The sequence below is a fragment of the Notechis scutatus genome, chromosome 2 (genome assembly GCF_049901735.1).
Source record: "Notechis scutatus isolate UNSWTSFEM ecotype Mainland chromosome 2, rNotScu1.2, whole genome shotgun sequence".
Classification (NCBI taxonomy): Eukaryota; Metazoa; Chordata; class Lepidosauria; order Squamata; family Elapidae; genus Notechis; species Notechis scutatus.
Window position 1 is genome coordinate 19,206,253 of NC_142010.1, and position 14,190 is coordinate 19,220,442.

The 14,190-nt window shown below is 44.3% G+C and overlaps 1 protein-coding gene and 1 long non-coding RNA gene across 4 annotated transcripts in view; one reads left to right on the forward strand and one right to left on the reverse strand.

Annotated features, from left to right (window-relative positions):
• LOC148131869 (uncharacterized) overlaps positions 1-14,190 on the forward strand; it is a 312,201-nt gene that overhangs the window by 236,609 nt on the left and 61,402 nt on the right. The window lies entirely within an intron of this gene.
• On the reverse strand, positions 1,741-13,462 carry LOC113424265 (acetylcholinesterase-like). 3 transcript variants are annotated; one of them, XM_026685894.2, is made up of 5 exons: positions 13,436-13,462; positions 9,733-9,833; positions 5,820-7,316; positions 3,989-4,152; positions 1,741-1,940 (listed from the first exon to the last, which is right to left on the reverse strand). In XM_026685894.2, exons 3-5 carry the CDS (start codon positions 7,259-7,261, stop codon positions 1,930-1,932), a joined length of 1,617 nt encoding a protein of 538 aa, XP_026541679.1. In that variant the 5' UTR covers positions 7,262-7,316; positions 9,733-9,833; positions 13,436-13,462; the 3' UTR covers positions 1,741-1,929. The 3 variants fall into 3 exon arrangements, with proteins under 3 accessions (XP_026541679.1, XP_087810524.1, XP_087810523.1); XM_087954398.1 differs by lacking the exon at positions 9,733-9,833; XM_087954397.1 differs by lacking the exons at positions 9,733-9,833; positions 13,436-13,462 and adding an exon at positions 7,776-7,909.

The window sequence follows — 14,190 nt, forward strand, 5'->3', positions numbered from 1 at the left end:
GGCGGCTGACACAATGTAAAACCATATTTAAAACAAAAAATAAAAATAAAAAACAATAAAAATTAACAAAAAGAATCAAATAAATTAGTAAAGTACAATAGGACAAACTTTGAGAAAAAATATGTTATGTTATGTTATGTTATGTTATGTTATGTTATGTTATGTTATGTTATGTTATGTTATGTTATGTTATGTTATGTTATGTTATGTTATGTTATGTTATCCTATGCTATCCTATGCTATCCTATGCTGTGTTATGTTCAGGGATGGGCTTCAAAAATTTTAGCAATGGGTTCTCTTCCTGATTGCTGGGTGGGCATGTCCATGGTGGGCGTGGCCTAGTAGGCCTCTTGCACCATGGTGGGGGAATCGTTTTTGTCCTCCCCAGGCTCCAGAGGGTTTCCTCGGGCCTCCAGGAGGGCGAAAACGGGCTTATTGGGCTCCGGAGGTTCTCTGGAAGCCGGAAACAGGCCCATTTCCAGCCTTCCCGAACTTCCGGGAGGCCCGTTTTTCACCCTCCATGAGCCTCCACACGTGCCTTGCACTTACCTGCATCCAAAACAGGCCAAGTGGGGACTCCTGGGAGAGGAGGAGTGGGGTGGGTAGGGCCAGCCAGGATTTGGGGGTTCTCCAAACTGCACCGAATATTAGCTAGGGGTTCTCCTGTACCCCTGCGAACCCCCAGCAGCCCACCCCTGGTATGTTGTGTTATTGGATTTTATTACTTTGGATAGCCATATAGGCTCACAATTAAGGTTAATGGCTTACGCAGGAATTACAGGATCCAACATTATCCTGGGACTCGTATTTTTGCCTTCATTCATTGCACAGGAGTCTTTGAGGAGCCACTTACCTAATAATCAAACAGACAGAAGGAGGTTGTCAGTCAGTGAAGTTAAGACTACAGGTTGTCCTTGATTTACATCCATTCATTTAATGACCATTTAAAGTTACAACTGCACTGAAGAAAGTGACTTATGACCATTTTTCACACTTTATGAGTATTGCGGCATCCCCATGGTCACATTATCAAAATTCAGATGCTTGGTAATTGGCTCATAGTTATGACAGTTGCAATGTCCCGGGGGTCATGTGTTTCACTTTTGTGACCTTCTGATAAGCAAAGTCAATGGAGAAGACAGATTCACTTAACAACCGTGTTAGTAACTAACTTAACAACTGACTCAGGAGTGTCATTCTGCTGCACCAGCCCTGTTTCCCCAGATGCCAGTCTGGGGGAAGAGAGCTGCAGGCAAGTAAAGGGGAGGTTGGGATGAGGGGACTCAAAACTACTCTTTGTCCCGTCCCATGGGAGCTGCTGGGCATTCCAAGGTCGTGGAATGGAATGTGAAACCGTCCAGCCCACCAAGCCAGGGACTGTTAGCAAAACAATTGGTTTGAATGTAATTGGACACTTTGAGATAGCCAGGGGAAAAATGGAGAGAAGGGAAATGTTCACTAGCTGCTTTGCACACGAAACTTCAGATCCGGCTTTGCAACTCAGTAACCACTTGGCTTTAGTAAAGTATACTTTCATTAACAACGGATTCAAGAGTCTTTCTTTTCTAACTGACCAAGTTGGTTGACAAACTGTATGGCTGACTTAACAACTGCGGCAAGATGAGTTGTAAAATGGAGCAAAACTCACTTAACAACAGTCTTGCTTAACAACAGAGATTTTGGGCTCAATTGTGGTTGTAAGTTGAGGACTATTTGTATACTTCCACAAAACCATGCACCTGAAGTTTCCATCACCCTTTTATTTGAATATGATTTTTAAGCAAATCCTTTTCATTCACATCCACTTTCAGTTGTTCTCCATATATATCTTTTGCTTTATTTTCCAGTACACAGTTCACAGTAAAGTTGCCTGAGATTTCCTTTCATTAAATTCTGATCAGTGGTTGTATTTGGTTTGGTCTGATCTCTTTAGACTGCATCTGGAAAAGGGAAAAAGAAAAGAAACTATTACAGCCACTACTGTGTAACTCTCGGTGATTCCACAATGTATGTACAATAGTGACAATACAAAAACACCAGAGTTCAGTGAAGTTTCCTTGTATACATACTTTGCTGAACCTTCAGCATAATATCACCCTACTTAAAATAGCACAACTGCCTGGTCCATTTTCAAGCTATCCACAGTTTAATCAAATCATAATTAAAAATGTTCAGATTTATACCATTCAGTGGCATAAAACTAGCGGTGAAACCTGGAGACTGTGAGTTCTAGTCCCACCATAGACATGAAAGTCAGCTGGGTAGCTTTGGGCCAGTCATTCTCTCTCAGACCAACTCACCTCACAGGGCTGTTGCGGGGAAAGTAGGAGGAGGAAGGAGTACAGGTAATCCTTGAGTTACGAATGTAATGGACCCTTTACCTTCATAACTCGAGGATTCATAGGAGTGAATCACGTAACTGGAACTCCCTGCTTTCACCCATGCACTCGCTTATAAAATATGCGGGTGTTTAAGTGCACAAGGTATCTCAGGGGAAGGCCATGGGGTGGTGGGGGGTGTCAAGTGATGGAATAGGCTCCCAAGGCCTCCCCGACCCATTGAGTTACCTCATGCTTCCCCCGTCCCCTTCCCCTACAAAAGATCATGGACCCTAGAACATTTCATTCTTGGCGCGAAAAGCATTTGCAAGCTGACTGGATGCAGGGAACAAAACCGTCCTGCTCTCCGTTCCCTCAAAGACAAAGAAACCACGGCAGAGAGGAGACAGATCTTTGCAAGTAAGTGAGTTTGGGGAAGCAGGATTGAAGGGGGAAAGCAGTTATGGGGAATGGGAGGAGGGGGGAATAGGAGGAATGTTGCAATGCCTCTGTGGTTGTTCGTAAGGGCGAACAACTGCTGCGGTGCTACAACATTCGTAATTTCGGGACTTGGTCATAAACACTAGGAGGCGTTTACAGTCACTAAGTGAACTGTTGTAACTTGAGGTTTACTTGTATGAGATAGGTTTGCTGCCTTGAGTTATTTGTAAAAATAATAAAGGCAGGATTTTTTTAAATAAAAAATAAAATAAAATCCTTAAAGTGATACAACTGCCTTGTGCATTTTCAAGCCACTCAGAGTTTAAATCAAACTTGAATAAAGACATAATCCAAACGATTTGGATTTAAACTATTCAGTAGCACAAGGCTAGTGACACATACCAAAACATCCTCTACACTAGAATGGCCAGTTCTGGGGGCCAATTGGGATCAAATGCATCTTTGGCAACTACATATGTTAGGAAGGAAAAATGGGTGATGTGAAGTGATTTGAGTTGACATCAGGGGTGGGATTCAAATTTTTTAACAACCTGTTCTGTGGGCATGGCTAGGTGGGCATGGCCATGTGACTGGGTGGGCATGGCTTTTTTTGCAGCAAACCCCCCCCCCCCCCATTTTTATTTTTATTTTTTTGCCTTCTGGGCCTCAGGGAAGCCTCCTGGGGGTAGCGTTTCCCTCAGGGAAGCCTCCTGGGGGTAGTGTTTCCCTCAGCGAAGCCTCCTGGGGGTAGCGTTTCCTTCAGGGAAGCCTCCTGGGGGTAGCGTTTCCCTCAGGGAAGCCTCCTGGGGGAGCGTTTCCCTCAGGGAAGCCTCCTGGGGGAGTGTTTTTGCTCCCAGGAACTTCCCTGGGGCCCAAGAAGGCAAAAAACGAGCCTGGTGGGGTGTCTTTTTGCCTCCTGGGCTTCAGAGAAGCCTCCTGGGCAAAGCAGGAAGACAGCGAGAGGGATCTTGGCACAGCTGATCATCGGAACAGCTGATCGTCAGGAGGGAGGGGAAAAAAGAAATACCTTAAGGAGTGATTGGGCAAGGAAAAATGCAGTCAGTGATGTCGTGCATGCGTAATAAGGACTGACTGGACGGAGGGGGACAGGGCCAGCCAGGGGCACGATTTGCCAGTTCTCCAAACTGCACAGAATCATAACAACTGGTTCTATAGAACTGGTAGAATCCCACCCCTGGTTGACATAAAGGAACGGAGTAGTAACTCACCAATTCCTGTTGTGTTATAAACATGGGTTTCCAAAAAACTGCACTGTTCAGGTGGCAAAAACTGCATGATTTGAGGTGCCTCAGTGCTGATGTGGTAGATGTTTTGTTCAGTAGCATTGTAACGTGGCCATTGAACTTCGCCGGGCGTGAATTTGGAGGGATTCCTGTTGAGGAAATAAAATGATCAGATTATAGACAACAGTCAACTTGAACTACAAGATTAAGGATACAATGACTGACATGTCAACTTCACATTCCCTCCTGATGAGCACTTTCAAGTGATATTAATTTTATTTCTAAATCAATTGTTTTCAGCAGTGGAAGTCAATCACAAGGCAGACCACAGTACCTAGAGAAACATACAACATATACTATTCATTCTTTCAGGAATAGAAGTTGATGTGAGCCAAAATTGACTTTGGTTAATCTGTCTGTCATTTCAGCATCAGAATAACAGAGTTGGAAGGGACCTTGGAGGTCTTCTAGTCCAGGTTTCGCCAACCTTTTGGACCTCAGGGACCACCAAACTCATAATTTTAAATCCCAGGGACCACTAACCAGTTCTCTGGGCGTGGCCTAATTTGTGGGTGTGGCTTGGTTGTCGTATGACTGGCTGGGCATGGCTTGTATGTAAATATTATAAATATTTATATAAATATTGAATTTTTTATTAAAAAGAGCAACTTTTACCCAAAATCAGGCAAAGCAGGCAGGCAGATTGAGTTGCTCACAGAATCATTCAGTGATCTATCTATCTGCCATCGGCTAGCTCAGTCTGTCACATAAAATTTGCTTGCAAGCAAACTCACAAAATTAACTCACAACACACCATGTATGTAAATATTGAATTTTTATTAAAAAGAGCAACTTTTACCCAAAATCAGGCAAAGCAGGCAGGCAGATTGAGTTGCTCACAGAATCATTCAGTGATCTATCTATCTGCCATCGGCTAGCTCAGTCTGTCACATAAAATTTGCTTGCAAGCAAACTCACAAAATTAACTCACAACACACCATGTATGTAAATATTGATTTTTTTTATTAAAAAAGAGCAACTTTTACCCAAAATCAGGCAAAGCAGGCAGGCAGATTGACTTGCTCACAGAATCATTCAGTGATCTATTTATCTGCCATCAGCTAGCTCAGTCTCTCAAATTTGCTTGCTGTGAGTCTGCACTGAATAATAGAATCTTCAGTCCTAAGGCAGGTTCGGCTGTGCCTGAAGATCTAAAGATTAGCTAGAAAGCAAGAAATGCAACCATTTCCTGCTTTCTAGCCAATCTAAATCTCCGGGCACAGCAGAACAGATGTTGGTCGGAAGAAGAAAAAAAAAAGGAAAAATAGCAACTTAGCAGGCAATTTTACTGGGTAAGGAGTGAGTGGGCAGGGAGGGTTCCCGCGAGCCTTGTGTTTCTGTGCAGCCTGGATTAATTGCTTGGGGGGGGGGTGCTCTGGGGGTGAGATTTCTCTGCAGCCCACCAAAATTTTCTCATGGTCCACCAGTGGGCCGCGGCCCACCGGTTGGTGACCACTGTTCTAGTCCAATCCTCTGCTCAAGCAAGAAACCTTATACCATTTCAGACAAATGGTTGTCCAATCTCCTTAAAATCTACAGTGTTGGAGCATTCACAACTTCTAGAAGTAAGTTGTTCCACTAATTAATTGTCTCCCCTCTGAGGAAATTTCTTCTTAGTTCTCGGTTGCTTCTCTCCTTGATTAGATTCCATCTATTGCTTCTTGTCCTACCCTATCTAATACACATACCGGAACCCCAGATTCATGGAAGAAATTCCCTAGTGCTTGCTTAAGCACATCGCACAAGTGTACCTTACCCACTTCTGGCAAACTGGGCCCAGTAGTGCATCATCCGTTGACTTAGTACCCTGTCAGCTTCTGCATCTGATTGATTGAGTCCTGGAAGTGATGAGAGGGTTCCAAAGACAAAAGGGACCTCAACTCCATGAGCTGCACCCATCCATTCTTGCCAGATGGAAGTTGAAATTTGGTGACTGAAGGAGTAAACATACACAGAGCCGTTTGCTGCTACCATCCTTGCAGCAACTTCAATGAGCGGGCACAGAAAACTGTGATCTCTGCTAAAATGAGCCAAGAACTGACGGTTTAGATTTGGCCCTCTTTGGTTCACTTCACTGTACTTAAGTGCTATAGCCTTGACAATGTCTTTTTCAAACTGTCTTTGTAATATGATGTCTATATCTGACAAGGCCTCCTCCCATGTCCTGTTTCTGTTGTTCAGAACTTGAGGTATAAAGACTGTGCCATCCTCCCTTGTAATACCTATAAGTAGTGACTTTGCTGGAATGTCCCCTTTCTGTAGAAGTCTCTTTGGATCTTCTGGAAGGAAATGCCCATCATAGGTGGGAAAGCGAAAAAATCTGAATTTCACAAACACATCAGCCTCTTTATTTTGGAGGCACCTCATTGTGGCACTATCGTTCTGTTTTCTGCAGTTCAACAGATGAATTAAATTAATGGTACGTTCCTGGATCTTTTCAGGTGGCATCAAAGCCCAGGGGGCATTGGGAGCTCCACTCTGGAGCACCGCTCGGTCAAAAAGGGATTGACTTATAGGAGAGAGCAGGTGGAAACCCACAGAGGCTGCTCCAGCACTGTGGCCAATGAGAGTCAACTTATCTGCATCTCCACCAAAGACTGCTGCATTTTCTTTCAACCAATTCAGAGCCAGATATTGGTCCCATAAGCCCATGTTCCCTGGGGCTTCCGGTGGGAAATAGAGAAAGCCCCAGATCCCCAGCCGATAGTTCATAGATGCCACGATGACATTTTCGGTAGCAGCTAATGTTGACCCATTGTATAAGTCCAAAGATCCTGCACCCATAATAAATCCTCCGCCATGGATCCAAACAAGGATAGGGACTGACACAGAGGGCTGTGGGTGGGGCACCCAAATATTGAGGAAAAGACAGTCTTCGGAATGAGGCTTATTGGCAACCCATATTCTTGAAGGATAACTATAAGAGGTCCATTGGTGACAAGGTTTCCCAAAGCGGGTAGCCTCCAAGACATGGCTCCACGGTTGATGTGGGACAGGTTTCTGGAAGCGCAATTTCCCCACCGGAGGCTCAGCATATGGAATTCCTAGATAGGCATCTACAGCACCAGATCGAGTTAGGACTCTCATGCCTTTAATGGATCCAGAACTGGTGACCACCACGGTGTCATTTTCAGAGACGTCACCAGAAATCAGTTGGCAAAAACAAAGTCCCAGGAATGCAGGGAGGAGAACAGGCATGGCAGTAATCGGAACGAATATGACCCAGGATCAGAATTTACACCTTGGCTCTGATCTGTTGAAAGAGAGAAAGAGGCCAAAATGAAAACAAACCCACCTTGTCAGCGTTCCAGGGAAAATCCATTCCTGTCAGTAACTCCAAGACTAACATAATCTCAAAGTACTTTTATTAGAATAGCACCTGGCACATTTTGTGGAATTCCGAAACTGAAAGTTTCCCCGGACTTCCCACATTATCCCAACCTACAAACCATCCCCTTTTTAATCATCATCACATCACATGAACCAATCCCAAAGTAAGTTCCAATTGTTTCTGTGCCACACGCTTTAAACTTGAACTATCAAAAGAATTATATTTTGTCTACTGAGAACTACTCAATTAACATCACCCCCCTCCCACTTTCTCCAGCTAAGTGGCAGCAATGAATCACGATTCCATAGCTGACACACCCGCTGTAAAATCTAGCCCATCATCTTTAGTCACTAGTCAATGGGGTACAGCATATGACAGTACCTGGGTTGCAGCTGGTTAGGGATTTCTTCCAGGAATAGTAAGGCTATTGGCTAGCCTGGGAAATAGGAAAGCTATCTCCAAAGAAGAAAATGTGGAGGCCTTCAGTATTTTTGCTGGAAAAACTACACAGATGTGCAAATGAAGTCATCAGAAATCAAGTTTAACTCAAAAGGTTCTGTCCAGTGGTGGGTGGGATTTAAATTTTTTTTTACTACTGGTTCTGTGGGCATGGCTTGGTGGGCATGGCAAGGGAAGAATACTGTAAAATCTCCTTTCCCTCCCCACTCCTGGGGGACGGTTACTGCAAACCTGATTTCCAGCTCCGTTCTCCTGTTCAGGGCAACCAAAGAAAACCCAATCGATCAGCTGGGACCCGGGAGGCAGAGAATAGATGGAGGAGAGGCCAGTCAGAGGCGGTATCGGCCGGTTCTCCGGACTACTCCAAATTTCTGCTACTGGTTCTCCAGAACTGGTCAGAACCTGCTGAATACCACCTCTGGTCCTGTCCACAATGTGGATCAGCCAAACCTGAAGACATTTGTTTGCTTGTATATATTTCATGTTTCTACACCAGGGATGTCAAATTCGATTTAATTGAGGGCTGCATCAGGGTTGGGTTTGACCTCGAGGGGCCAAGGTGGGCGTGGCCAACTCGACATCACTCATATCTCCCAAGCTCCATTTTCAGTTGCAACAGCCTCCTGCCAGCAAAAACGGAGCTTGGGAGGCCCACCCGCAGCCCTCGCGAGCTCCGTTTTAGGCTGCGACGGCCTCCTGCAACCCTCTGCCTGTGAAAATGGAGCTCCATTTTCACAGGCAGAGGCACTGTGGGTTGGTCCTTCGCTGTTTCCAGGGCAGCCCCACAGGCCAGATCTAAGCTCTCTGCAGGCTGGATCCAGTCTGCGGGCCTTGAATTTGACACCCCTGTTTTAGTCAATCCATCTCCCTTGTATTTCTAAATATACTAAAGTTTAAAATAATAAACATTCGCAATAGTTAAAACAACAGTTAAAACAATAAATGATTACACACACCTGAGAGTCCCCAGTTGCATATTTGGTAAATATGCCTCATACACTAGATCTAGACCTCTGGCTACAGTAACCGTGAGATTAGTTTATGATACTTTGTGGAGAAGAATTATCCAGTTCTGGTTTTCCAGTAACGATTGCCAAACGAAGGAGAAAAGAAATGCAATTATACAACTAAAAAAGTTGATTTTTTGGGTATCTGTTACTCCATGACAGCCCAAAGATACAACTGATTTAACCAACCTTGAACTTCTTTAGTAAATAAAGCTGTAGCTGTTCAACAAATATTTGGCCTTTGGGGTTTTGCATCATCATATTTTGTTTATCTGGAGTTTTTTAAAAATCCCTACCTTTTGGAATACATAGTAAGTAGTAAGGCAGTATTCGACCGGTTCTGACCGGTTCTGGCAAGCCGGTAGGAGCGATGAGAAGCAGAGACCAAACCGGTACCCTCTGCTGTTGGGCCCACCCACCTGCCCGGGCTCCCTTACACACTTTCATCTGCTGAATTTGCGTGGCACAGAATAGTGCCGCCTGGCAGCTGCTAAAGCAACCGGGGTTGTGTAGGCTTGCAGGAGGCGAGTTAGAATGCCTCTGTGCCTGCGCAAAGTGTGCGTTTGGCACATACATGCACACAAAGTGTGTGCACACATGCAAAGTGCGCCCACCAAGCCACTCCCACCGAACCAGTGGCAACAATATTTGAATCCCACCACTGTAGTAAGGCATAATGATCAACATTAGCAACACAAAGAAAGATGCATGCCCCTGTTCAATATTTCCTGTCAAGGAAGATTCATCTAAATACACAATTAATTTCCAAAACACTAAATGAAGTAATGGAGCGGAGACATACGAGGCAAAAAGAACATTTTATCTTCCTTTCTGGGTCCAGCCCCTTCTCTTTTTTCCGCTAAAGCACACACCTGTTCTCCTCCTTTGAAGCACACAGACCTTCTTTCCACCACAAATTCACATCTGTTCTCCCTTGGAGACCGTCTTGCTCCTCAGAGATTCCTCTGGTCAGCTGAAAAGGAAAAAAGTGGGTACAAAACCAACCAGCTGCTTACAGCAGAACAATAAATAAACGAATTGGCGTGTGGTATGACAGGCACTTGAAAGAGAAAAGAAAAGGGCCTGAGTGCTAGATTCTTGTTGTACCAGTTTGGAAAGAAAGAGAAACAAAGAAAATACTTGAAGAGACGAAAGCAAAATGGAGAGAGAGAGAGAGATTAAGGAAGAGATAAAGATGCTTTTCAAACAGCAGGGAATTGATAAGGAAAACTGGAGGCATCTAGAAAGCAGCAAAACTGTCTCAAACAGAAAAACCAAACCAAGTTAGAATACAGAACAACAGAGTTGGAAGCGAACTTGAAGGTCTTCTAGTCCAACCTGCTGCTCAAGCAAAAGACCCTATGCCCATGATGGCGAACCTGTGGCACGCAGAGCCATTTGTGCCAACATGCGAGCCACAGGTAAACTTACCTCACTGCGCATACGTGTGCCTCACAGCTGATTTTCGGCTGGTTTGAGGCCTTTTCGGCCTCCCAGAGGCTTGAAAAAGCCTCTGCAGGATGAATAGGCCCGTTTGTCACTTCCTGTTAATACTGGAAGTGATGAAATGGGCCTATTCGGCCTACAGAGGCTTTTTTCAAGCCTCTGGGAGGCCGAAAAAGGCCTCAAACCAGCTGTGAGGTGCAGCGCAGGCAAGGGGGGTGGGGGGGATTGCGCGCGCATGCGCAGGGTGTGTGGAGAGTGTTGAGGTAATTCCCCGTTAGGAGAATGAGCGCATACAGGGAGACGTATTTGAGAGTAGTGTTTGAATAATACACATACAGCACACAGATACACTGTACAGTAAATGTAGGTTTTTACTTCCAGAAACATTAAGCAAAGTCCAAACAAGCAATCCAAAATCATTCACAGGTAGATCAGTCAGTTTTTTCAATCCAGGGATAATCCAAATATCAAATTCCAGTATCATAAACAGTTCAGTATCAGACTTACATCAAATCCAGTAATATCAGTCAATTAGAAGAAATGGAGGAACGGCAATATCTTCCAACAGAAGGAAACAGAGACTTACTCACACTCTCTTCTGAGACTAAGGCTAATACAAACCAGATTTCTGGCTCCATCTTATGGCCGTTTGAGAAACCACACCTAATTACAGTTTTGCATTTTCTTAAAGATACAGTTTTAAAATGTTTATCCTGGTTTATATATTTCTAACCCAAATAGCTGTTAGGTGACTCATATTCCTAACAGAGGGCGTGCATTGCCTTCTGAGTGCTGGCACATGAGCACACGAGCACCAGTGCGCACACAATTTTTGGCACAGGAGCCCAAAAAGGTTAGCCACCACTGCCCTATGCCATTCCAGATGGGTCTCCAATCTCTTCTTAAAAACCTGCAGTCTTAGAGCACTTGTGAAGGCAAGCCGTTCCACTGATTGATTGGTCTAAGTGTCAGGAAATTTCTTTTTAATTCTAGATTGAACCTCTCTTTGTTAAGTTTTCATCCATTACTTCTTGTCTTGCCCTCAGATGCTTTGGAGAATCGGTTGACCCCCTTCCTCTCTTAGAAGTTCGTCAAATACTAGAGCCTTAGTGGCACAGTGATTAGAATGCAGTCTTGAAAGCTAACTCTGCTGACTCCCAGCAGTTCGATCCTGACAGGCTCAAGGTTGACTCAGTCTTCCATCCGTAGGTAAAATGAGGCCCCAGATTGCTGACTCTGTAAACTGCTTTACAGCTGGCTGAGAAATTTTGGGAGTTGAAGTCTACAAGTTTTAAAGTTGCCTTTGAGGACCCCTGTTCTAGGCCAAGGGTGTCAAACTTGCAGCCCGCGGATCGGATGTGTCAGGCGCTGGCGATGTGCACACCTGGTTTAGCAAAGGGGGTGGAAAGTCACGATACGTCCTGTGGCACTGCCATGACGACACGAGTTTGACACCCCTGTTCTAGGCAATCCCATGAAGAGCTGGTTCCTTAAACTCAGAACCAGCCACTGGGTTAAAGCTAAAGCTACACAAACAACAACTGCAGAGGAGACCACCTTCCTACTATGTACATACCAAGGGCATTGATCGCTTGGATTCTGCTCACCCGGGAAGTGAAAACAGCATTTCAGCTAAGAGTGCTTGCCAGAGAGAGACAAGATTGATGGGAAAGCGAATAAAACAAGTGCCAGAGATGGCTAGTAATATTCCTGGCTATGAATAGCAGCAGTGGAATCTTCAAGAATACATTAAAAACTATTGCTTAAGTCGAGCACTTGGAAGATTAGATACTTACAGCTAATAATAATAATATTTCCTAGTACATGATTGTCCCATCATGAATATTTGTTTCTAAAGAGCAGTGCCAAGGCACCTGCACAATGATTTCCTTCTTTTCACCCCCCTTTTCATAATTGGAGTGTCGTAATTTTTCTGGAAAGGGTAGGCTTATACTTATAAATATAAGCTATGAAGCAACAAGGAAACCATAATATCAAGCTAGTATCGAGAGTAAAAATAGTGCATTATATAATGTCAAAGTAAAAACAGTAGTCAATAAGACTGTGGCAAAATCTAAAGCAGGGGTCCCCAAACTTGGCAACTTTAAGACTTGTGGACTTCAACTCCCATAGCTAGCTGGAGAATTCTGGGAGTTGAAGTCCACAAGTCTTAAAGTTGCCAAGTTTGGAGACCTCTGATCTAAAGTCATCCCTTTAACTACCTGCAAGAATTAGAATGCCTTCATGTCAACAAAGGTGATTCTAAAGCAATGGTGTCCAACCTCTGCAATTTTAAGACTTGTGAACTGCAATTCCCAGAATTGAACTTGCTGGCTGGGGAATTCTAGGAGCTGAAGTCCACAAGTCTTAAAATGGCCAAGATTGGACATCCCTGTTCTAAAAGTATCATAATAAAATTGGTTTCTGCCCATTTTCCTCATTACTAGGACAACTGGAGAGAAGCCTTGAATAACAAACATAGGGATGTTCGGGATGGTACCCACCAACCATTTTTTCCTGCTTAATTGCTGACAAAAATATGGGGAAAACTTTATGAAGGCAGGAGGGTGAGTACGGCAATTGCATCTTGACTTGTGACGGGGCTCCATTTGGCCTGGTTGACCTGGTTTTCATCAACAGATTGCAATAAACTTGTAACCAAGGTTGGTTGGGTTGAGGATGGAGAGAAATGGGAAACAAAGGTAATTGTTTACCTAGTCTGCCTTTCCCTGCCTGTGATTCGACCTGTAGAAACTCTTCCATCTCTTTCCAAAAGAGACACATAACAAACCTCATATGGAGCACAAGAGTTCCTCCAATGCCAAGCCCAGTCCAATTATGATGACTATGCATGAATAAGACCACACACAGTGCTGTTTCCTCACCTGTTCCACCCCACCCTCCAAACATTTTCTTTTACTTTCTCCAAAATACCCTAAAGCTCTCAACTGGTACACAAATCTGAAAATAAGCCTGCAGCAAATTCATCTCATTCCACCTCTTCGTAGGACAATATTCTTGGGGTAACCTCCACCCTCTTTTATGCTGCCTCTTGTGGCAGCAGTACCCCATAAACAATTCAATATTCATCTTCCTGAAGAAGACAGGTGCCGTTCAGCATGGTCTTACCTGCCCAGCTCTGTCCCTGCAGGGCCTGCCTTGTTTTTCAATACAACCCTGAGTTTGGTCCTTGTTGTTGTTCCTCCTTCTGCCCTTTGGTACTGTTTGCTGCCTGCCTCTTGCCTGAAATGGCCCCAATAAGCCTCCCACCCCGTGAAAATCTGGCTTCCTTCCTATTTTCAGCCTTCACGCATTCATTCACAATTTTCTCAATGGGAGGGAGAAAAGAAAGGAATTGAAGTAATGCCCAGGGTTGTACATTCTTGCCTTGAAAGGGGCTGAGCTGAAATTTCTCAGAAGAACTTTCTACAGGTAGTCCTTGACTTACAATCATTCATTTAGTGATCACTCAAAATTATAACCCCAATGAAAAAAAGTGATTTATAACTGCATTGTCACTTCATCAAAATTCAGATGCTTGGCAACTGGCATGTATTTATAATGGTTGCGGTGTCCCAGAACGAATCTATGCTGCTGCAGCCATCTTTTCGTTTCTCAGCTTGCCACACACGATATGGAGGGGGAGGGGAGACCAGACAATAATAACAGATCATCCCATGGGAACCAAGGTCCCCCCAACAGGTGTTGGCCAGAGACATGAAGGAGTTACCAGGAGTTACCAGAGAGATGCCAGAATGCCTAATTGGACAATGTGACCTGTGACAGGGAGGGAGAATAGCTATTTGGCTTTGTGTTTCACATGTGCCAAAATGATGTATTCAGCTGTTCTTAGAGAGATCTGATTGTTTCAGAGTGCTGACTTG